This window comes from Nicotiana tomentosiformis, chromosome 12 (assembly GCF_000390325.3).
Source record: "Nicotiana tomentosiformis chromosome 12, ASM39032v3, whole genome shotgun sequence".
In the NCBI taxonomy this organism is placed as follows: Eukaryota; Viridiplantae; Streptophyta; class Magnoliopsida; order Solanales; family Solanaceae; genus Nicotiana; species Nicotiana tomentosiformis.
Window position 1 is genome coordinate 98,740,039 of NC_090823.1, and position 16,696 is coordinate 98,756,734.

General features: G+C 36.5%; 1 protein-coding gene across 1 annotated transcript; it reads right to left on the reverse strand.

The window, feature by feature from the left end:
- Positions 1-5,015: 5,015 nt before the first annotated feature.
- On the reverse strand, positions 5,016-16,061 carry LOC104091793 (zinc finger CCCH domain-containing protein 6). Its single transcript, XM_009597214.4, has 4 exons — positions 15,747-16,061; positions 9,216-9,425; positions 6,435-6,559; positions 5,016-6,287 (listed from the first exon to the last, which is right to left on the reverse strand). Exons 1-4 carry the CDS (start codon positions 15,804-15,806, stop codon positions 5,219-5,221), a joined length of 1,464 nt encoding a protein of 487 aa, XP_009595509.1. The 5' UTR covers positions 15,807-16,061; the 3' UTR covers positions 5,016-5,218.
- Between the last annotated feature and the right edge of the window lie 635 nt (positions 16,062-16,696).

Consider the following 16,696-nt stretch of genomic DNA (forward strand, 5'->3'; position numbering starts at 1 on the left):
CTTGATCTTCTCCTAAGGTGTTAGCCTTTTCAAGGATAACCCGCTCTGATACCAATCGATATTTTATACTTCGTTGTCACATAAGAGGGGGTGATTTGTGTGGTGTCCAATTTTTCGTGTGCACAGACTATAGAAAGACCTAGTTCTTCTATGTGTTCCTTATACTACTGTTGCGAAATAATAAATGCGAAAAGTAAAGGACACAAGTATTTTTATGTAGAAAATATTTGGCTCAATAGGTAAAAATAATCACGACCTACTACCCAGTAGGATTTTTTCCAACACTTGACTAAATCACTAAACCAAAAATAACATTTACAAAACTCTTTGTGGCAACCAGCCTCTAGCTGTTGCGACAACTTCAACTTAACTCTAATTTGAATACTACACTTAGAGTACCTAGTACAATTGCTTCTAGATAAAGATGAAAGGTACAACTCAAAAGTCCTACTACAATGAAACTAGAATAAAAGACAGACACTTGAAATTGGTTCTTCTATCTGGTTCATGTAGCTTTAGATTCGCACACTTGAATCACACAGGAATTGCTTGCAAAATGCCTTAATATTTTGCTCTCAACTCACGTTTAACTTCAGCGTTTGTGCGTGCCTATAAAATGAGAACATCCTGAAATATATAGAGTTAGAAGAATAGAAAATAACTAGAAGTCTAATACTTTACTCTTCCTTGGTGGAAGAGTTCTAGTTATCTTCAACTTCTAACTCTTCTCTTATCTAGGATGGAGTTCTATTCAAGTAAGGAGTCATTCTCCTTATCAATTATGTAACTTTTTCGTTCAGGGGATATCAGATATAATCACTTAAACTTTTCTCTTTCACGTGCATGCCTTGTGATCGAATTTGCCTGTGTCTGTGTATACTATATATAAACCTGGTTCATGCTTAAGTTCTTTTTTCAATTATCAAAACAAACTTAACTTAGGCCAACACTAATGATTAAAATGATATTAAGCTTCCCATTGACGTGATTGGGGGCATGATTATGCAACTAAACGACCTTTATTGTGACAGTAGCTAGTGATGAAAATTTTAATAAACGATCGTCTAGGTGGGTAGGATTTGGGAGTTGGGACTTTTGATTGTTCCCTCTTTAATCATTAATTCCCGATATGCTTTTGCAAGTGGTTAAATATTATCGATACGGACCAATAGCTACTTCTGCAAGATATATAGATACTGTATAAGCTATAACTGTGAGCTGGGGCTATTGTCATATTAAAATATGGATTTATGTTGCTTTTACTTGTTTATTAGACTAAATATATAAATTTTTATTTGTCCTTGTCCATTTAGCAAATTAATAGAAAGATAATATTTTGCTCTTTTACCCTTATCATTAACTACTCATTCCCCAAATTATTTTTCAAAACTTTATGAAATGCTATCATTATTATAGGTACTCACTCCGGTCCACAATAAGTTATCATTTTACCTTTTTATTTTGATTCAAAATAAGTGTCCATTTACATAATCTAAAAGGAATTAATTTTATTTTTCCAATATTTACCCTTATTTACATATTCTAATATGTCAAGGTAACAATTAATTGAGGTTTTAATTTAGTAAATACATCTTTTTTTTTTCTAGGAGTTCGTATTTCTTTAATGGGTGTGCTAGAGGTAAAATTGTCACTTATTGTGGACATGAGTGAGTATTATAGTAAAATATGTACTTCATTTATTATTTCTTAAAGGAAGTATATAATTCATTGTGGATAAGTAAAAGTGAATAAAAGGAGTATATTGGTGCAATTAATTTAGCTCTATATGAAAGGTTGTTATTCCATTTTTGCATCTTATCATATCAAACATTACATGATGTTGTAGGTCTAACCTAATATGACAATATAAAAAATCTATACACCGGCTGTGCACAACAATTAACTCTTACATATTAATCGCGTAGAGTTAATATTAGAGCTAGATTGAGCTTAATTAGAGATTTAAACGTTTATTACATAGAATACAGCTTCAACAGTTAATTACCATTAAGGATTGTGGTGGATAAAACTTCTCCATCCTTAAGCCGAATTCTTGGTTCGAGCTATCGTAATATAAAAATCATGGGAAGGACTAAGGAGGGTTCTCCTCTTTATTGGGAAGCATGCAACGCAAATCCCAATTAATTGGGGCTCAATGCACGCAATGGAACCGAAAATACATCTAACGTTAATTAGCTAAAATAGCAAGAAGCCAAAAATTCCTATTATTAACACCGAATGACACTGATAACCTAATATGTACAAACCAAGGATACCGTCTCTTACGCTATTATGCATATGGTAGTAACCTTCTAAAACTTCAACAAAAATAAATATGAAGATTCTTTCGTTCATAACTTCATATCTGCAAAGATCTTTGAAATCGTGTGTGTCAGAAGGTCAAAATTTTAAAATCTGTATTCTAAACCAGACAAAGATTCAAGAGGCTATAACCAACTGTTTTTCTCTTGTCATTAAATAGTGTACTCGTTATGATTAGCCATTCCTCAAAAACAATTGCATGAAAGAACAAAAAAGTATTACTCCCTCCGTTACAACGTGAATCTGTTTGACTAGGCATAGAGTTTTAAAAAAATGAAGATTTTTAGAATTTGTGGTCCTAAACAAGTCAAAAAAAGGTCCAGATTATTTGTGTGAAAATAAAAGTTTCTCATTAATTAAGGTTATTATTTTCAAATTTAAAAATTAATCATTCTTTTTTGAACGGACCAAAAAAATAATAAGTTCATTTAAACTGTGACGGAGAGAGTACTCGCTACTTGCTAACAGAATCCTATCAAGATATGGACTTCTTTTGATTCTGTGATCATTAACAGATAGAAAAGCAGGATCGAAAGAGTGAGAGCACATGGAAATATGTTAAGGTTCAAGTTAAATATTTACCCGAAAGCAAGTGTTTGGTTGTCGGAAAATTTATTTTATCAAATGAAGACAAAAAAGGACCGTCCGGTGTATAAAGTATTTCGTATTCACGCTGGGTCCATGAAGGGCCACATCTCAAGAGGTATGATGTAAACAGTCTAATAATGCAAGCATAGTGACTATTTACAATAAATTATTTGTGATACAAAAATAAATTGCAACCACAATATAAATACGAAGAATCATAATTTTATTGATAAACGATGCAGGTACAATTCTGTTTATTCTCTTGATTCTTCCTCTGGATTGTTCTCCATAATTCGAGGGCCTTAGCGGCGTATTTCTCGAACATAGGATGATGCGGACCTCTCTGAATTATTTGATCTCCATGAAAGTCGATCATTGTATGGATATTCTTCTTGAAGTATTTGATTATCAAGAAAAATATCTATTGATCACGACATTATTTTATGCCTTGATCCCTTTGTGAATATCCCAAGAATTTATGGATTTTTTGAGACCCTCTTTGAAGGACATATGTCGCCTTATTTATTTGCATGAATTAGGGTTTAGGGTTTAGGTGGAATAGCCACCAAGTAACCCTAATAGACTCTTAATATTTCAAGAGTCGTCTTGAATTTAGGATTTATCTTAATCTGCTAAAATTTCAGTATCTACAGTGACTACTTCCACGGTTCAAACCCGTAACATATAAATCACATATAAATAACTTCACTGTTACCGCAAGAGTCCCTTCATTAACTGTCTTGAACTGTGACTTTAGATGTTGTTATATATAGCGAACACTTACATACCATTATTAATATACAATAATTTCAGAAAACGGTATCCAGTTGCTAATATTATTTTCTAGCCCAACAACGGTATCCAATTATTTCCTTGGGACATCCAGTAGACCCAACAACCCAGAGAAATTGTCTAGCTCGATTGAGTTCTAACGGATCTTTATAGAAATAGTCGGTTGAGTTTATTATTTAGTTGTTTTAGTTGGTATATATTAATTACACATATTTATACATATATCATATCCGCCAGTTATTTTTTTAATTTAAGGGGGTGACCGACTATTTAGGTAAATTCTTCTTCTAAGTTTTCAATATTGACGATTTAAAAATATTAATTGGTAATCCAATACAAACAGTAACTAGCCTACTGTCAGCGAGTTAAAATTTACGGAAGTATATATATATTGTCGGTATATATTATTTAAATCCGGGCAAATGGTAAGCCTATGCAATTTATTTTTTGTCTAACTCCTTTATGTTAGATTGTGTAAAAGAATGTAAATTCTAAAAGAACGTTTATTAACTTAAAAGAAAATCACAACCATAGTAGGGGAGATTAATCACATGAAATATAAGAGATACCTACTAAAATACGTTAGAATTCGCTTCACCATCAGTACATATCGGTTAAAAATTTATTAGGCCTTTGCAATTTCTTCTCTCCATTGGTTTTCACTTCATAATTTCTCAGATTTCTTGATACCTTTGATTTTCTTTTTCTTGTGAAGTTCTGTAACTAAGACAAGTTACACCATCTAAGCCAACTACTTTGTCAAGCTTTACAAAACATAAGATATGTTCATCCAACAAGAACAAAACCTCCATCTACTAACTATACTTGGTGTAGTATTTAGTTACTTTTCTACATCAGTACATTATGGCCATCAATATTTGAATTCTTCAAAAGTGTCCAGCTAGGAATTTTCCTGTTACTCCACCTACCTATCGTCTTCATCTTCTTCAAGAGAACACTAAAGTTTGAAGGGTTAAATTGTTTTATTCTTACCAATTCACACCTCCAGTAACATTAGTCAAATTAACTTTAGGTACTTTGTCGTGGTGATAAAAGATCACGTTACCCCCACATATCAAACTTGTGTTTATATCAACTTCTTTATAGGTACTTCACAAGTCTAATGGGTAGCATTGTAAAATTTCCACAATTGAGGGGTATGTGTGTTTTGGGGGGGAAAGGGGGTGGTGGTTTGCAAAGAAGACTTGAAATGCTTAGGGCCAGCCACTAAAATAACACTAGAACACATAACTTATAAAAGAATAACTTCATTGGAGGTATTGGGCATCATGCGTCATAATAAAAGAACAAAAAAAGAAAAGAGAAGGAATTTATCACTGATTTGTGAAGTAATTGGGGTAAAAACTCGACATATCTTGATAAATTAAGTATTTAACGAAATTAACTCATTGTAGGGAATAAATAAAGAAGGCAAAAAGGGGGGGAAATGGCCGAGCTGCAACAAGCAATTCCTCTTGAGAAAAAAATAATGTACACGGAAGTGCCAACTGCATTACTATGTACCAGTAATCTCTCTATCCATTTTCATTCTCTTTGAATTTTGCACCTCTGGCAAGCTACCAACTCTCTGTTGGGAGGATGCATCATGTAAATATGCACAGTTCACGCCATGGCGGCATCCCTTTGAACTATTAAAATAGATGCAAGGCTTCATTATCTTAGGTTTTGAATCTCTATGATTAGAGCTATTTATTGATTCTTGAACTGAACCTAAATGCTGGTTGTTTCGGTTGCTATACTGTGGCAATGTTTCTTGCCTTTCTCCTCCATGTTGCTGAATGAGACTCTTGTAATAGTTGATGTCCCTAGCTACAGGTACTGGCATAGACGACGATGGTGTTGACACGGATGCTACTGGAGCTCCTACAGAAGGTAAAGGAGCTGATACGACCTCAGGTACACGAGGCCTCAAACTGGGAATGGGTCCTATCCTACTTGGAGCAGAGTGGAAGGGCCCATTAGAAGCACCTGCCACCGAGGGCATAACTAGTTCTGTTCTACTGACTGGGACTGCAGGAGGATCTGCTCTACCTGTGTGAACGAAAGATGGATCAGCTCGACTGACTACAGCCTGAGGTGGAGCACTAATACTTGATGCCTGCGGCCTTGGGTTGGGCATGTTACTAGCAGCAGACATATTTTGGGTACTTGTAGGTGGCACGCTATGGGAGCTGGTGCCTGCTTCTTGCTGTGTAACCAACTGCCCAACAATTTTTGGATCACTCAAAATTTTTATGAGCAGCTCATGGTCAATCAGATTTCCTTGGCCATTGTCTGCCATGAGTGCAGTTAAAGCAGCCTGAGCTGCTGCAACAACATCAGGCTCCACACCAGGAACTACTCCAGCCGATGAGATTCCAGGGACTGGAAGGTTATTTCCGGCACTTTTGTTGGACAAAAGAACTCCAGACTGCATTACCTGGGCCTTTGAGCTAACTGCATTAGAAGGTAGCACAGTACCAAATGATGGATCTGCTACTTCCTCCTCTTCAACAGGAGTTATGGGTATAACAGGTGTGTTCTGCTCATTATGAAGAGTCTCTTCTCCAGGAACCATTGAAGGACTGCGTGGAAGCAAAAAGCCAATTTTAGGGGAAGTAACATCAAGAACTAAATGGAGATCAACAGGAAGAAAAAAAAGAAAACAGCAAGATATTATCAGAAGAAAGAAACCGAAATAGAAAAATTCCAACGAGATTGAAGTATCATACTTTGGAGGAATGGAAGATTCACGTGGATAAATAGCTTCAAGCACTCTCATCTCCCGTTGTTTCTGAACCTCCATTTCATTGCTTTCTTCACCGGCGACCACTCGCCATTTTGTAGCAAGTACAAACTGTTAGAATCAAGGGCAGTGTAGAAATTAACACACTGATACCATGACCATCTGCTGCATAGTTGCATGCTTAAGGGTCCACAAACAGACAATTTCGCCATTATGTTTTTACATTTGGTAACTTTTTTTTAATTATATTATTATTATTTTTTGGGGGGGATCGCATTTCTAATGTGAATCTATATCATCAGAAGGATAAAGGGAAAAACGGAAAAGAAGAAACAATATGCCGACGTTGCTTGGAATAAAAAATGTTCCACAATCTGACATAACATGACTCCTTTCTTCTTTTTTCTTTTCCCCTCAATACTGCTTGAGATAAACTACTAATTCCAACACATATACTCTCAACAGCTGATGTTTATGTGGCCTCAACATTACAAAGTCAAGGGAAAACAAGAAAGAACCTCAAGTACAACACATAAATACCACACACAGAGTAAACTACCAACTTTTCATTTTAATTTCTGCTCTTCCAATCTTGTTAATCAACATAATTTAGGGTCAATGCTCCCGATTTCTCCCAGTACTTAAACATCTAGCGAAATGCCTCAGATGTAATGTGGAATCTTGGTGTTTTGAGAATATTTGTGCTGCCTTTTGTATTATCAGGGTCGTCCCAACTGGATTTTGTAGGAGGATGGAGTTCTTTTTTTCTTTTTAATAAGGTAGGAGGACGGAATTCTTAGATCCATGCTCCACTCTCCTCAGCATTTCTCTATGATACCTTTGATCAGGATTCAAAGAGAAATACTCTCAGGATTAAGAGGTAATCATGTGATTCTGTTCGATGAGGAACTAATAAGTAAAAGAACATTATTACTAGGGAATGGTTAGCAGGTCAAAGGAGGAATGTGGAGGCTATATGGGTTCGAGATAAAATTCTTTTGTACCGAAGTTACATTAGTATTTGCATTATCCATATGGCCTAAAGGCAATTCATTTTTTAGAGAAAAGTAAAGAGAAAGTCTAAGGCGATTGATAGCCTCTGTCAAAGCGAGTAGAATGCAAAATGTAAATCTGACCTTATCCAAGTCGTGTATAATTACCAGAAAAAATATATATCCAAGTTGTATATTGGAATCTGTATCCAAGTATTGACTCATTTGTTCCAATTGGCTACACAGGTGGAAACAAGTCATCATTTTGAAATCTGGCATGGGTTGGAGATGCATCTTTCTAGTTTCATCCCCCACTAATACATTATTCCTTCTATCCCAATTTGTTTGGCATTCTTTTCTTGTTCGTCTGTCAAGAAAGACTGTCACCTTTCTCTATTTAGAAGCCTTCATTTTGACCTTAATGAGATGCTCTTCTAGGAGCTGACATGATTTGTTGCAGACCCTAGAAGGTTACTTTTGGTATTTGTTGGCATCACATGGCACCAACAAATTGTGACAAGAGGGAATAACTCTCTGGTTGATAATACAAACATCCAATTTAGTCATGGAGAACGAAGAAGCCACGAAAAGGGAAGAGGAGAAACAAAACTCTTATTCAATTGAGTTGGTGAACATCATATGAGAGGGCTTCTTAAAAAAGATTTAGACAAAAATGACATGACGAAAATGTAAACTACATGAAGCCCCCAGGGCCTAGCTCAAGTGGCAAAGGGTGGTGGATTTGTGTCTTAGGTCACAGGTTCAAGTCCCCACACCATGCAAAGCAAAGCCTGGTATTTAAGTGGAGAAGGGTAGAGGGGTGGGCCCATTATCCACCGAATTTCGAAGGCTACGGTTGGTCCAAAGGATCGGCCCCCGACGGATTTCTCGGTCATCAAAAAAAAATATGTAAACTACATGAAATGAGAAAATTTTAACCGACATGAATTAAGGAAAGTTTAGACTAAGGAAACTTTCCTAATTATTGGAATTTCTCACACAGCTGTCAATGCCACACCTTTTAATCGATGCAGGTACTAGCAGTCTTCGATGCATCGCCAGCTTGACATTATCATTCTAGATGCAAGAAATGATTTTAATTCGGAATTTCTTGTCTAAAGATAGACTTTGTGAGTCTTTCCTAATTAAATACGGGTTTCAGCAAGACAAAGGATTTCCTTCGGCTCGGTAGATATACCCCGTCTAGCAAAAGACGTGGATGGTTACTTTGGAAGTTTGCTAGTTTGTTAATTGTTTGTCTCTGGAACTTCCAATACTTTGGCACTGCAGATTTAAAAGGAGCAAGGGAAGATCTTTTTTTTAAGATTTTTTTATGTCAATGTACTTTTTTGATAGGTTGTTATTTAAACAATCAAATAAAAAGTCTTCTCTCTGTTTTACAATCTTTTCTCTACATCGAAACGATAGTGAATACAACTCAGCCATTCAGCCTTCCTAACATGCAGGATCAGCTTAAGCACCTCATTTTTCTTTGTACTAACTAATACCACAGCAAATGTAAATTCTGAAACTCCTCGCAGACAGATTATATATTCAAACTAGTAGCAGATAGACTATACTTCTTTGATCAGTAGCCTATGTGTTCACCTTTAGACATAATAATAGTCAAACTGCAGAAGTCAATACCCTGAGTTTTTTTTAATTCATTCATGAGGAGAGTCATAACTCATAACTATTACTGCAATGATTGACACCCCAAATGGTGCTTACTAATAAAGTATTATCTGAAAAATAAATAAAAGAAAAGAACTCACCGAGGGAGGACGAGTCCATTTGATCACAGGGATTTGAGCTAATTTATTCTTCCAGAGGCTTGCAGGCTGTGCACCTTCAAAGCCTGGTGGTAAATTATCATCAGACACCAAAACACCTGCATGCAAAGGCCATGATATCTTTGCTTGGAGGTGATCTTGAGCTCCTAATCCAACTTGGGCAGGGGAATCTTCAGAAAGGAAAAGTCTTACCTATTAAAAGAAAGAATTATCCTATTAGAAATGAAAGCAATCAGCAAAGAATTATCCTATTAGAAATGAAAGCAATCAGCAACATCAGTCAATCAACAGATATATACCCCATTCAGAGAAAAGGTTGACTAAGATAGGTTCCAGAACACATCATTATTCAAATACAGGAACTGATCTATAAAATTCGCTGAATATGAACTAGTTTATCTCATATAAGACGAATATACCATAGAAGATCTGAGGAGAGATTCTGACCTAGCAAAAAAGTGCATAAAACAAAATGGGAATTCCTGTTGTTAGAACCAGCATTGTTCCTACATTTTGACCCACTACATTAGCTTTTTGAGTGATGGAGATGCACTTACACAACCTCACTCAAATAAGCCACCAAATTTAAGTAATTAGATACCAATTTCATCCATTTATTCAATCATCAACCTAAGTGAGCAAGTGTGCAACTTCTTTCTCGCCTCCGCACAGACGACTGTGATTTTCCCACTATAGCCCAACTGAAACAAGAAATTTGAAACCCACTACTTCCCTTTCCCAACTCCCGTAACAAAACAAAACAAAAAACAATAAGGATAAAGCACAAAGGAAGATAAGGAAAGAAGAAAGTCCCTGACTAACCGAAGGATGAGGAAACAGATAAAGAACAAACCAGAGAAGCAGAAAGCTGCATATTACCACATTAGAGATACGATCTGAAAGAAATAGCAATCTAGGACAAACTTAAAAGAGACAAGGTAACTTCAATAGCAGCGAGACAAGTAACCCGTCTCAGAGATCCTTAACACAAACATTTCTTGCTTTCATGAAATACTTGTTGCAGTAGAATTTGAAGACTAATTTTTCTTTAGATTAAATGGTTTCAACCTAATATGCATGAGAATTGGTGGCTAAAATAGCATTTGTACCAATATAAGCTTTCACTACTCCTCCAGTGAGTGGAAAACTAAGTCTACCAAACCAAGCTTATCATTGGTATTTTTTTTATCTGATTGTGTTTTGGCTTGTCATTGGTAACTTTCAAGCCCCCCCCCCCCCCCCAAGTGCTTCTTTTACCCGTTTTCCTCACTTATATTCGATGTGAAACCTTTACATTGTCAAACACTAAGACTATATGATCATGGTATCATACTCGGCGTACTTAACTAGACCTTTTGTTTTTCTTCTTCTTCACATATAACAAGTATACACGCTACATGATTCCTCTTCATGACTTCTGATACCATAAATCAATCCAAAGGAAGACCGTTACTTCATTCATTTGTCACTGCAACAGCTTCTAAACCCTATTACAAACTGATGCACAGGACTACTGGCCTTCAAAAGTAAAATAATTAAGACCCTTTAAAGCAAAACATCATTTCAGCATGATCGGACTAATGAAAACTCATCTCTTTGTGCTCTTCTGTCTTTCCCACCTTCATATGTCAATCTCATTGCTGGTAACCTAACATATACGGGATGCCAGCATGTATTTATCAACAAGTTTCTATCTACGCAAAATACATCGACAGTCCCTTAAAGTTGTGTACACTTTTCACTTAGACACTCCATCTACAGTTTGTTCCATTTGAATACTTTAACCATGTCTTTACTGTGTCATTTAGACACAATATGCTGACATGGCAAGGTAAGTGTTTCTCACATTTTTCAAGCGCGTGAAATCATCCAATAAAACAAACTTCACATACTTCTTGCCGGACAATGTATGGCTTCTGCCGGAATATTTCCCGATCAACTTCTCTTTTCTTCTCCACATGATCTAGGCACACCAAACTCCACATACTTCTCTTTTCTTCTGCCAGAAAACAAACTCCACATACTCCACATAGCAGCCGCTGCAATTCTGGTCGGAAAAGTAGCAGCGCCGCTTGCCAAAACCTCAGCCCAAAAATGCAGCAGCTTCATTCCTAGCCATCTCCTCAGCCCAAAAACCGGCAACTTTACTCCTCAAAAATACCATGAAAACTAGCCCAAAACCTCCATTTTCAGCCATGTAAACTACCGTAACAACAGCCCCTCATTTTTGCGGCGAAGTTCCATTTTTTCTTAACAGTAACAAAATTAAACTTTGTGACTTTTAAATTATGAAATATTTATTATTAGTGATTCAACCATGTGAACATTTTCCTTTGGAAAGAAAAGGTTTACTTTGAACAGTTTAGAACAACCCCCACATCCGTCATATTTGCCAGACACAAGAATGCCTCAGTCAACGGCGACCTTTGCCTCCTCAACGACAAGAAAAAACGTATACCATAAAACTCTAAAACACAAAATGTTCAAGGTCTTGAAAACAAGTCCAGGGGTACAACTGTTTTTTACAGAAATTTCAAGCTAAACACATAAGAACATTTCTTAATCCAAGTTGGCCAGACCTATTCAAAAAAGAAATGTTTGAATCTATGGCTGAAAAAATTAGCAAAAAAGTGGCTCAAAAATTGATAGGAAAATGGTTGAACATGGCAGAAATAATTATTTGGGGATTGACCAGAAAATGAGTTTGAACCTAAAAGAAGAAAGAACGGGATGGTGTGAGGAAGAGGATGTATGGTGTTGAATTTATGGCTTTAAAAAAGGCAAGAATAATCAGTGTGGAAGACGATGAGTAAGCAGAACAAACATGGCCGGATAATAGATTTTTCCGGCGAGGAGGGGTCGTTGGGGAAGATGACGACGTTTGGGGATCTCGTTTTCATATTTATTTTTTTCAATTTTTTTTAAAATTTGTTTAAGTTACATTCACATGTCCTCATCTTATTCGTGACTCTAGCGTGTGAATTACACGCACTTTTTATGTTTGGCTGCCTACAAATTTTGTGTCTAAATGACACAGTAAAGATCTGATTAAAGTGCTCAAACAGAACAGATTTAAGATGGAGTGTCTAAGTGAAAAGTGTGAACAACTTTAAGGGGTTGTCGATGTATTTTGCCTTATATCTATACAACAACAACAAACTCAGTGTAATTCCACGAGTGGGATCTCAGGGGAGTAGTGTGTACGCAGACCTTACCCCTATCTTTAGAAGGTAGAGAGGTTGTTCCCATAAACTCCCGGCACAAGGAAAGATGCAAAAAGAAGCAGTAGCAACTGATCCAACATCGGCAAAATAACAAGACAAACCAAAGCGGAAGAAACATGCAGTGATAGAAACTCACGAAAAATACGAAAGTACAAGACTAACCCTAGTACTACTGGTTTGGACAGGGAAACACACGATTACCTAAAGTCTACTACCCTAATTCTCGACATCCACAGTTTCCTATCAATGGTCATATCCACGATAAGCCGAAGCAGCGTCATGTCCTGCCTAATCACCTCTCCAATGCTTCTTTGGCCTATCTCTACCTCTTCTCAAACCCACCAAGGGCAACCTTTCACATCTACTCACTGGGGCATCAGTGTCTCTCCTCTTCACATGCCCAACTTCCCGCATCTTGTCCTCTACGGGGGCCACGCCCACCTTGTGCCGAATAATTTCATTCACAATCTTATCCAATCTGGCAGGTCTGTACATCCATCTCAACATCCTCATTTTTGTTACCTTCATCCTCTAGACGTGAGAGTTCTTAATTGACCAACACTCAAGCACATACAACATAGTCGGTCTAACCACCGCTTTGTAAAACATACCATGTTTTGGTGGTACATTATTATTGCACAAAACACCGGATGCGAGCCTCCACTTCATTCATCCCGCACCAATACGATGAGTAACGTCCTCGTCAATCTCTCCATTACCTTGAATCATTAACTCAAGGTACTTGAAACTTCCTTTTTTGGGGATGACTGTGTATCAAACCTTACGTCCACATTTGCTTCATGAGTCACATCACTTAACTTGCACTACAAGTATTCAGTCTTGGTCTTGTTCAGCTTGAAACCTTTAGACTCCACGTTCACCCCAACTCTTGCCTCGTCAATCAATAAGATGTCATCTGCAAATAACATACACCATTGCACCTCTCTTTGAATGTGCCGCGTTAATGCGTCCGTCGCCAAGACAAATAAAAACGGGCTAAGTGCTGATCCCTGGTGCAACCTCATCATAACAGTAAAGTATTCTGAGTCTCCTCCCACTGTCCTTACTCATGTCATATCTCCATCATACATATCCTTTATCACCCTAGTATAAGCTACTAGAACACCTCTAGCCTCCAAACATTTCCACAAGACCTCCATAGGGACTTTGTCGTATGCTTATTCTTGGTCAATGAATACCATATTCAAGTCTCTCTTCCTCTTCCTATACTGCTCCACCAATCTCCTAATAGGGTGAATAGCTTCCGTAGTAGAACGCCCCATTCATGAATCCGAATTGGTTCTCGAAAAGAGACACACTCCTCCTCACCCTCACTTCCACCACCCTCTTCCAGACTTTCATAGTATGGCTAAACAATTTGATACCCCTACAATTGTTACAATTTTAGATATCACCCTTGTTCTTATACAACGTAATCATCGAACTCCACCTCCACTCTCCGGGCATCTTCTTCGTCCTAACAATAACATTAAACAACCTAGTAAGCCACTCCAAGTCGGCCTTGCCTGCGTTAAAATGCAAACTCCACTGAGATTTTGTCTGGCCCCGTCTCTCTTTCCTTGCTCATCTTACGCATAGCCCCCTCGACCTTCGCAATTGTTATACGCCTACAATACCCAAAATCTTGACTGCTCTCGGGGTGCTCCAACTCACCCAACACAATGTTCCTGTCCCCATCTTCGTTCAAGAGTTTATGGAAGTATGTCTGCCATCTTCGTCTAATAAGTGCCTCTTCCATCAAAACTTTGTCTTACCTCATCTTTGATGCACTTCACTTGGTCCAGGTCTCGGGCCTTCCTCTCTCTCACCTTGGCTATCCTGAACAGATTTTTGTCCCCGCCTTTGTCCCTGAGTTCTTCATATAAACATCCAAACGCTGCAGTCTTGGCCGCCGAAACCGCTAAATTCGCCTTCTTCTTAACCTTATTATAGCACTCCCTATTCGTCCTCTTCTCCTCCTCGTCTACGCTTTCCACTAACTTTCGGGGAAAATTGTGATCCTTCAGTTTTGTTTTCTCTTTAATTATTTTAATTCTTTTAATGGAAAAGGAGATATCTTTAAGTTCTGTGACTATCAAGTGTAAATTTAACCAGCATGAATCATCTGAGAAGGAATTTTTTCCACGTAGCTTTTAAGGGTACAACAACAGTTACGCCTCAAACCCAAAACACTTGGGGCCAGATATATGTATCCTCAAAATGCATCCCACTCAATTTGGATTGATTCCATTTCAACACCCAAATAACTTATCTTTTAAGAGATATTAGGAATTTCCTAGAGGTTCTCCACATTTTTCACTGAGATTAGCTTCTGATAGTAGATTATCAAAACTTGTCAACATTCTACAACAAGAGAATTACCTTGGTTGGTGAAGTTAACAAGTAACTACATCGGTGGGAGAATGAGTATCTAGTGGAGTATCAATGTGCACACAAGCTAGTTAGACACCACCATTAACCAGGAAGAAGAAGAAGAATCTGTTCACTTGTATCCTCTTCTTCTCTTTTTCACTAAGCTTGTGCATTGTAATGATTTATGCCATTATGTGGCGATTCATGCAAAGTCTAAGCATACAGAAGTAAAGTAGAATAAATCTAGAAAGTATTACTTCACTTAAAGTTGAAGACCATTTTTTGACCAAGCACTTAAAGCTGAAGACTATATCTACTTTTTTCTCTTCTCCTCACTTTTTGGACGAGTACACTTGAGAAAGTTTGATCAACACATAATACTGGATTCTTTGGTTTCAAACTAAATTGAATTGTTTAGCTTTCTCTTTCTGCTAAAATTAGTTTTCCATCAATCAATCAATAAATACATCAATCAACTACCCCTCAACTCCAAACTAGTTTGGCTTTCAAAATGTTAACATTAGCTTTCGGTTGCAGAATTGATAAATTCTGGTGATACCTTAAACATATTTCTGAAACAAAGTTGAAAGTACTGAGAAATTAATGCCATGCCATTCCTTATACCATTCAAAACTGAACAATTCTAATTTAACAAGCAATGATAAATTTCAGAAATTGGGATTAAAAGGTAAATCCAATAACAAAAACAACGAAATTTGAGCAAAACGTCATCAAAATCCATTCCCATTTTGGACCCATTTCATTCCAATTTGAGCAAAACGAAATTATTTATCAACACTTTGAGTTCATTAGTTTTCAATTATTTTCTTCTTCTTTTTTGGTTATTTAACACTGGGATTGGACAGATAATTACAGAAGAAATGAGGAAAATTATGGATCCTTATAAAGATTTTACCTGACAAAGGTTTACATCTGAAGCCCATGTAACCCTTTTTGATTTCTGCTGTCCTCGCATATTTACAAATGCAAAAAAAAAAATCGATTCGGTAATCAAATATAAATGTTAAATCCAGTGGAAGAATAGTGATTTTTATTATCAAATCACAACAGTCAAATTCGCCGACTTATCAGTATCCAAAAACCCTAATATAATGCGCTAATTTTGATCTGACTGCGACCCGATATGAAGAAGGCATCTTTTGACGGAAGTATTTAACTTATCGTACATATGAGTACAGAGAGAGAGAGAGAGAGAGAGAGAGAGAGGAGCAGAGATCAAAGGTAACCCTAATTAAGAACCCTCCGATCTATTTCTGCCCCCCTTTTTATCTAATTATGAACTGTTCACTCATTATTTTATGATTTTATCACTGGAAACAGAGCCCTGGTCAGCGTTTGATCCCTTTTTCTGCTCTTTTACCCTTTTTTGTTTTTGATTAAGGATGTGTTTGGTATGACAAAGCTTTTTTCTTTTTTAAAGGAAATTCTTGTGGAACTCATTTTTTGGTATTAGAAAATATTTTTTTAAGAAAAATATATTTCATCAAAAAATATAAAACGACTTATACTTGCCGGGAAAGATTATTTTTCTTATAATTATTTTAATTTTAACTATATCACTTTAACCAACACTTATAACATGTTAGGTTAAGGTTCTCCGAGATAAAAGTATTTTTTCCTTCAAAAAAAATATCTTTTTTATATTCGAAGAATTTGGCCTTTTAGGAGGAAAAAAAGTAATTTTGAATAGAAACAGAAGTTATTTTTCAGAAGTTGAAAAAAAAAATTCTCCCAAGAAGCAAAAGCTATTTTTAAAAAAAAAATCTTGGCAAAAGTACTCTTAGCAAAAAATTTGTGTAAACCAAAATAGCCTTACTCAATTTAACTTAATATTTAACTAATCTA

Bases quoted from the DNA above. Each gene is read 5' to 3' on its own strand.
- LOC104091793 (XM_009597214.4), bottom strand. From the start codon at position 15,806: ATGCGAGGACAGCAGAAATCAAAAAGGGTTACATGGGCTTCAGATGTA. The intron at 9,426-15,746 runs GTAAAATCTTTA...TTCTTTTAATAG, and splicing joins CAGATGTAAACCTTTGTCAG to GTAAGACTTTTCCTTTCTGA. The intron at 6,288-6,434 runs GTATGATACTTC...GCTTCCACGCAG, and splicing joins GAATCTTCCATTCCTCCAAA to TCCTTCAATGGTTCCTGGAG.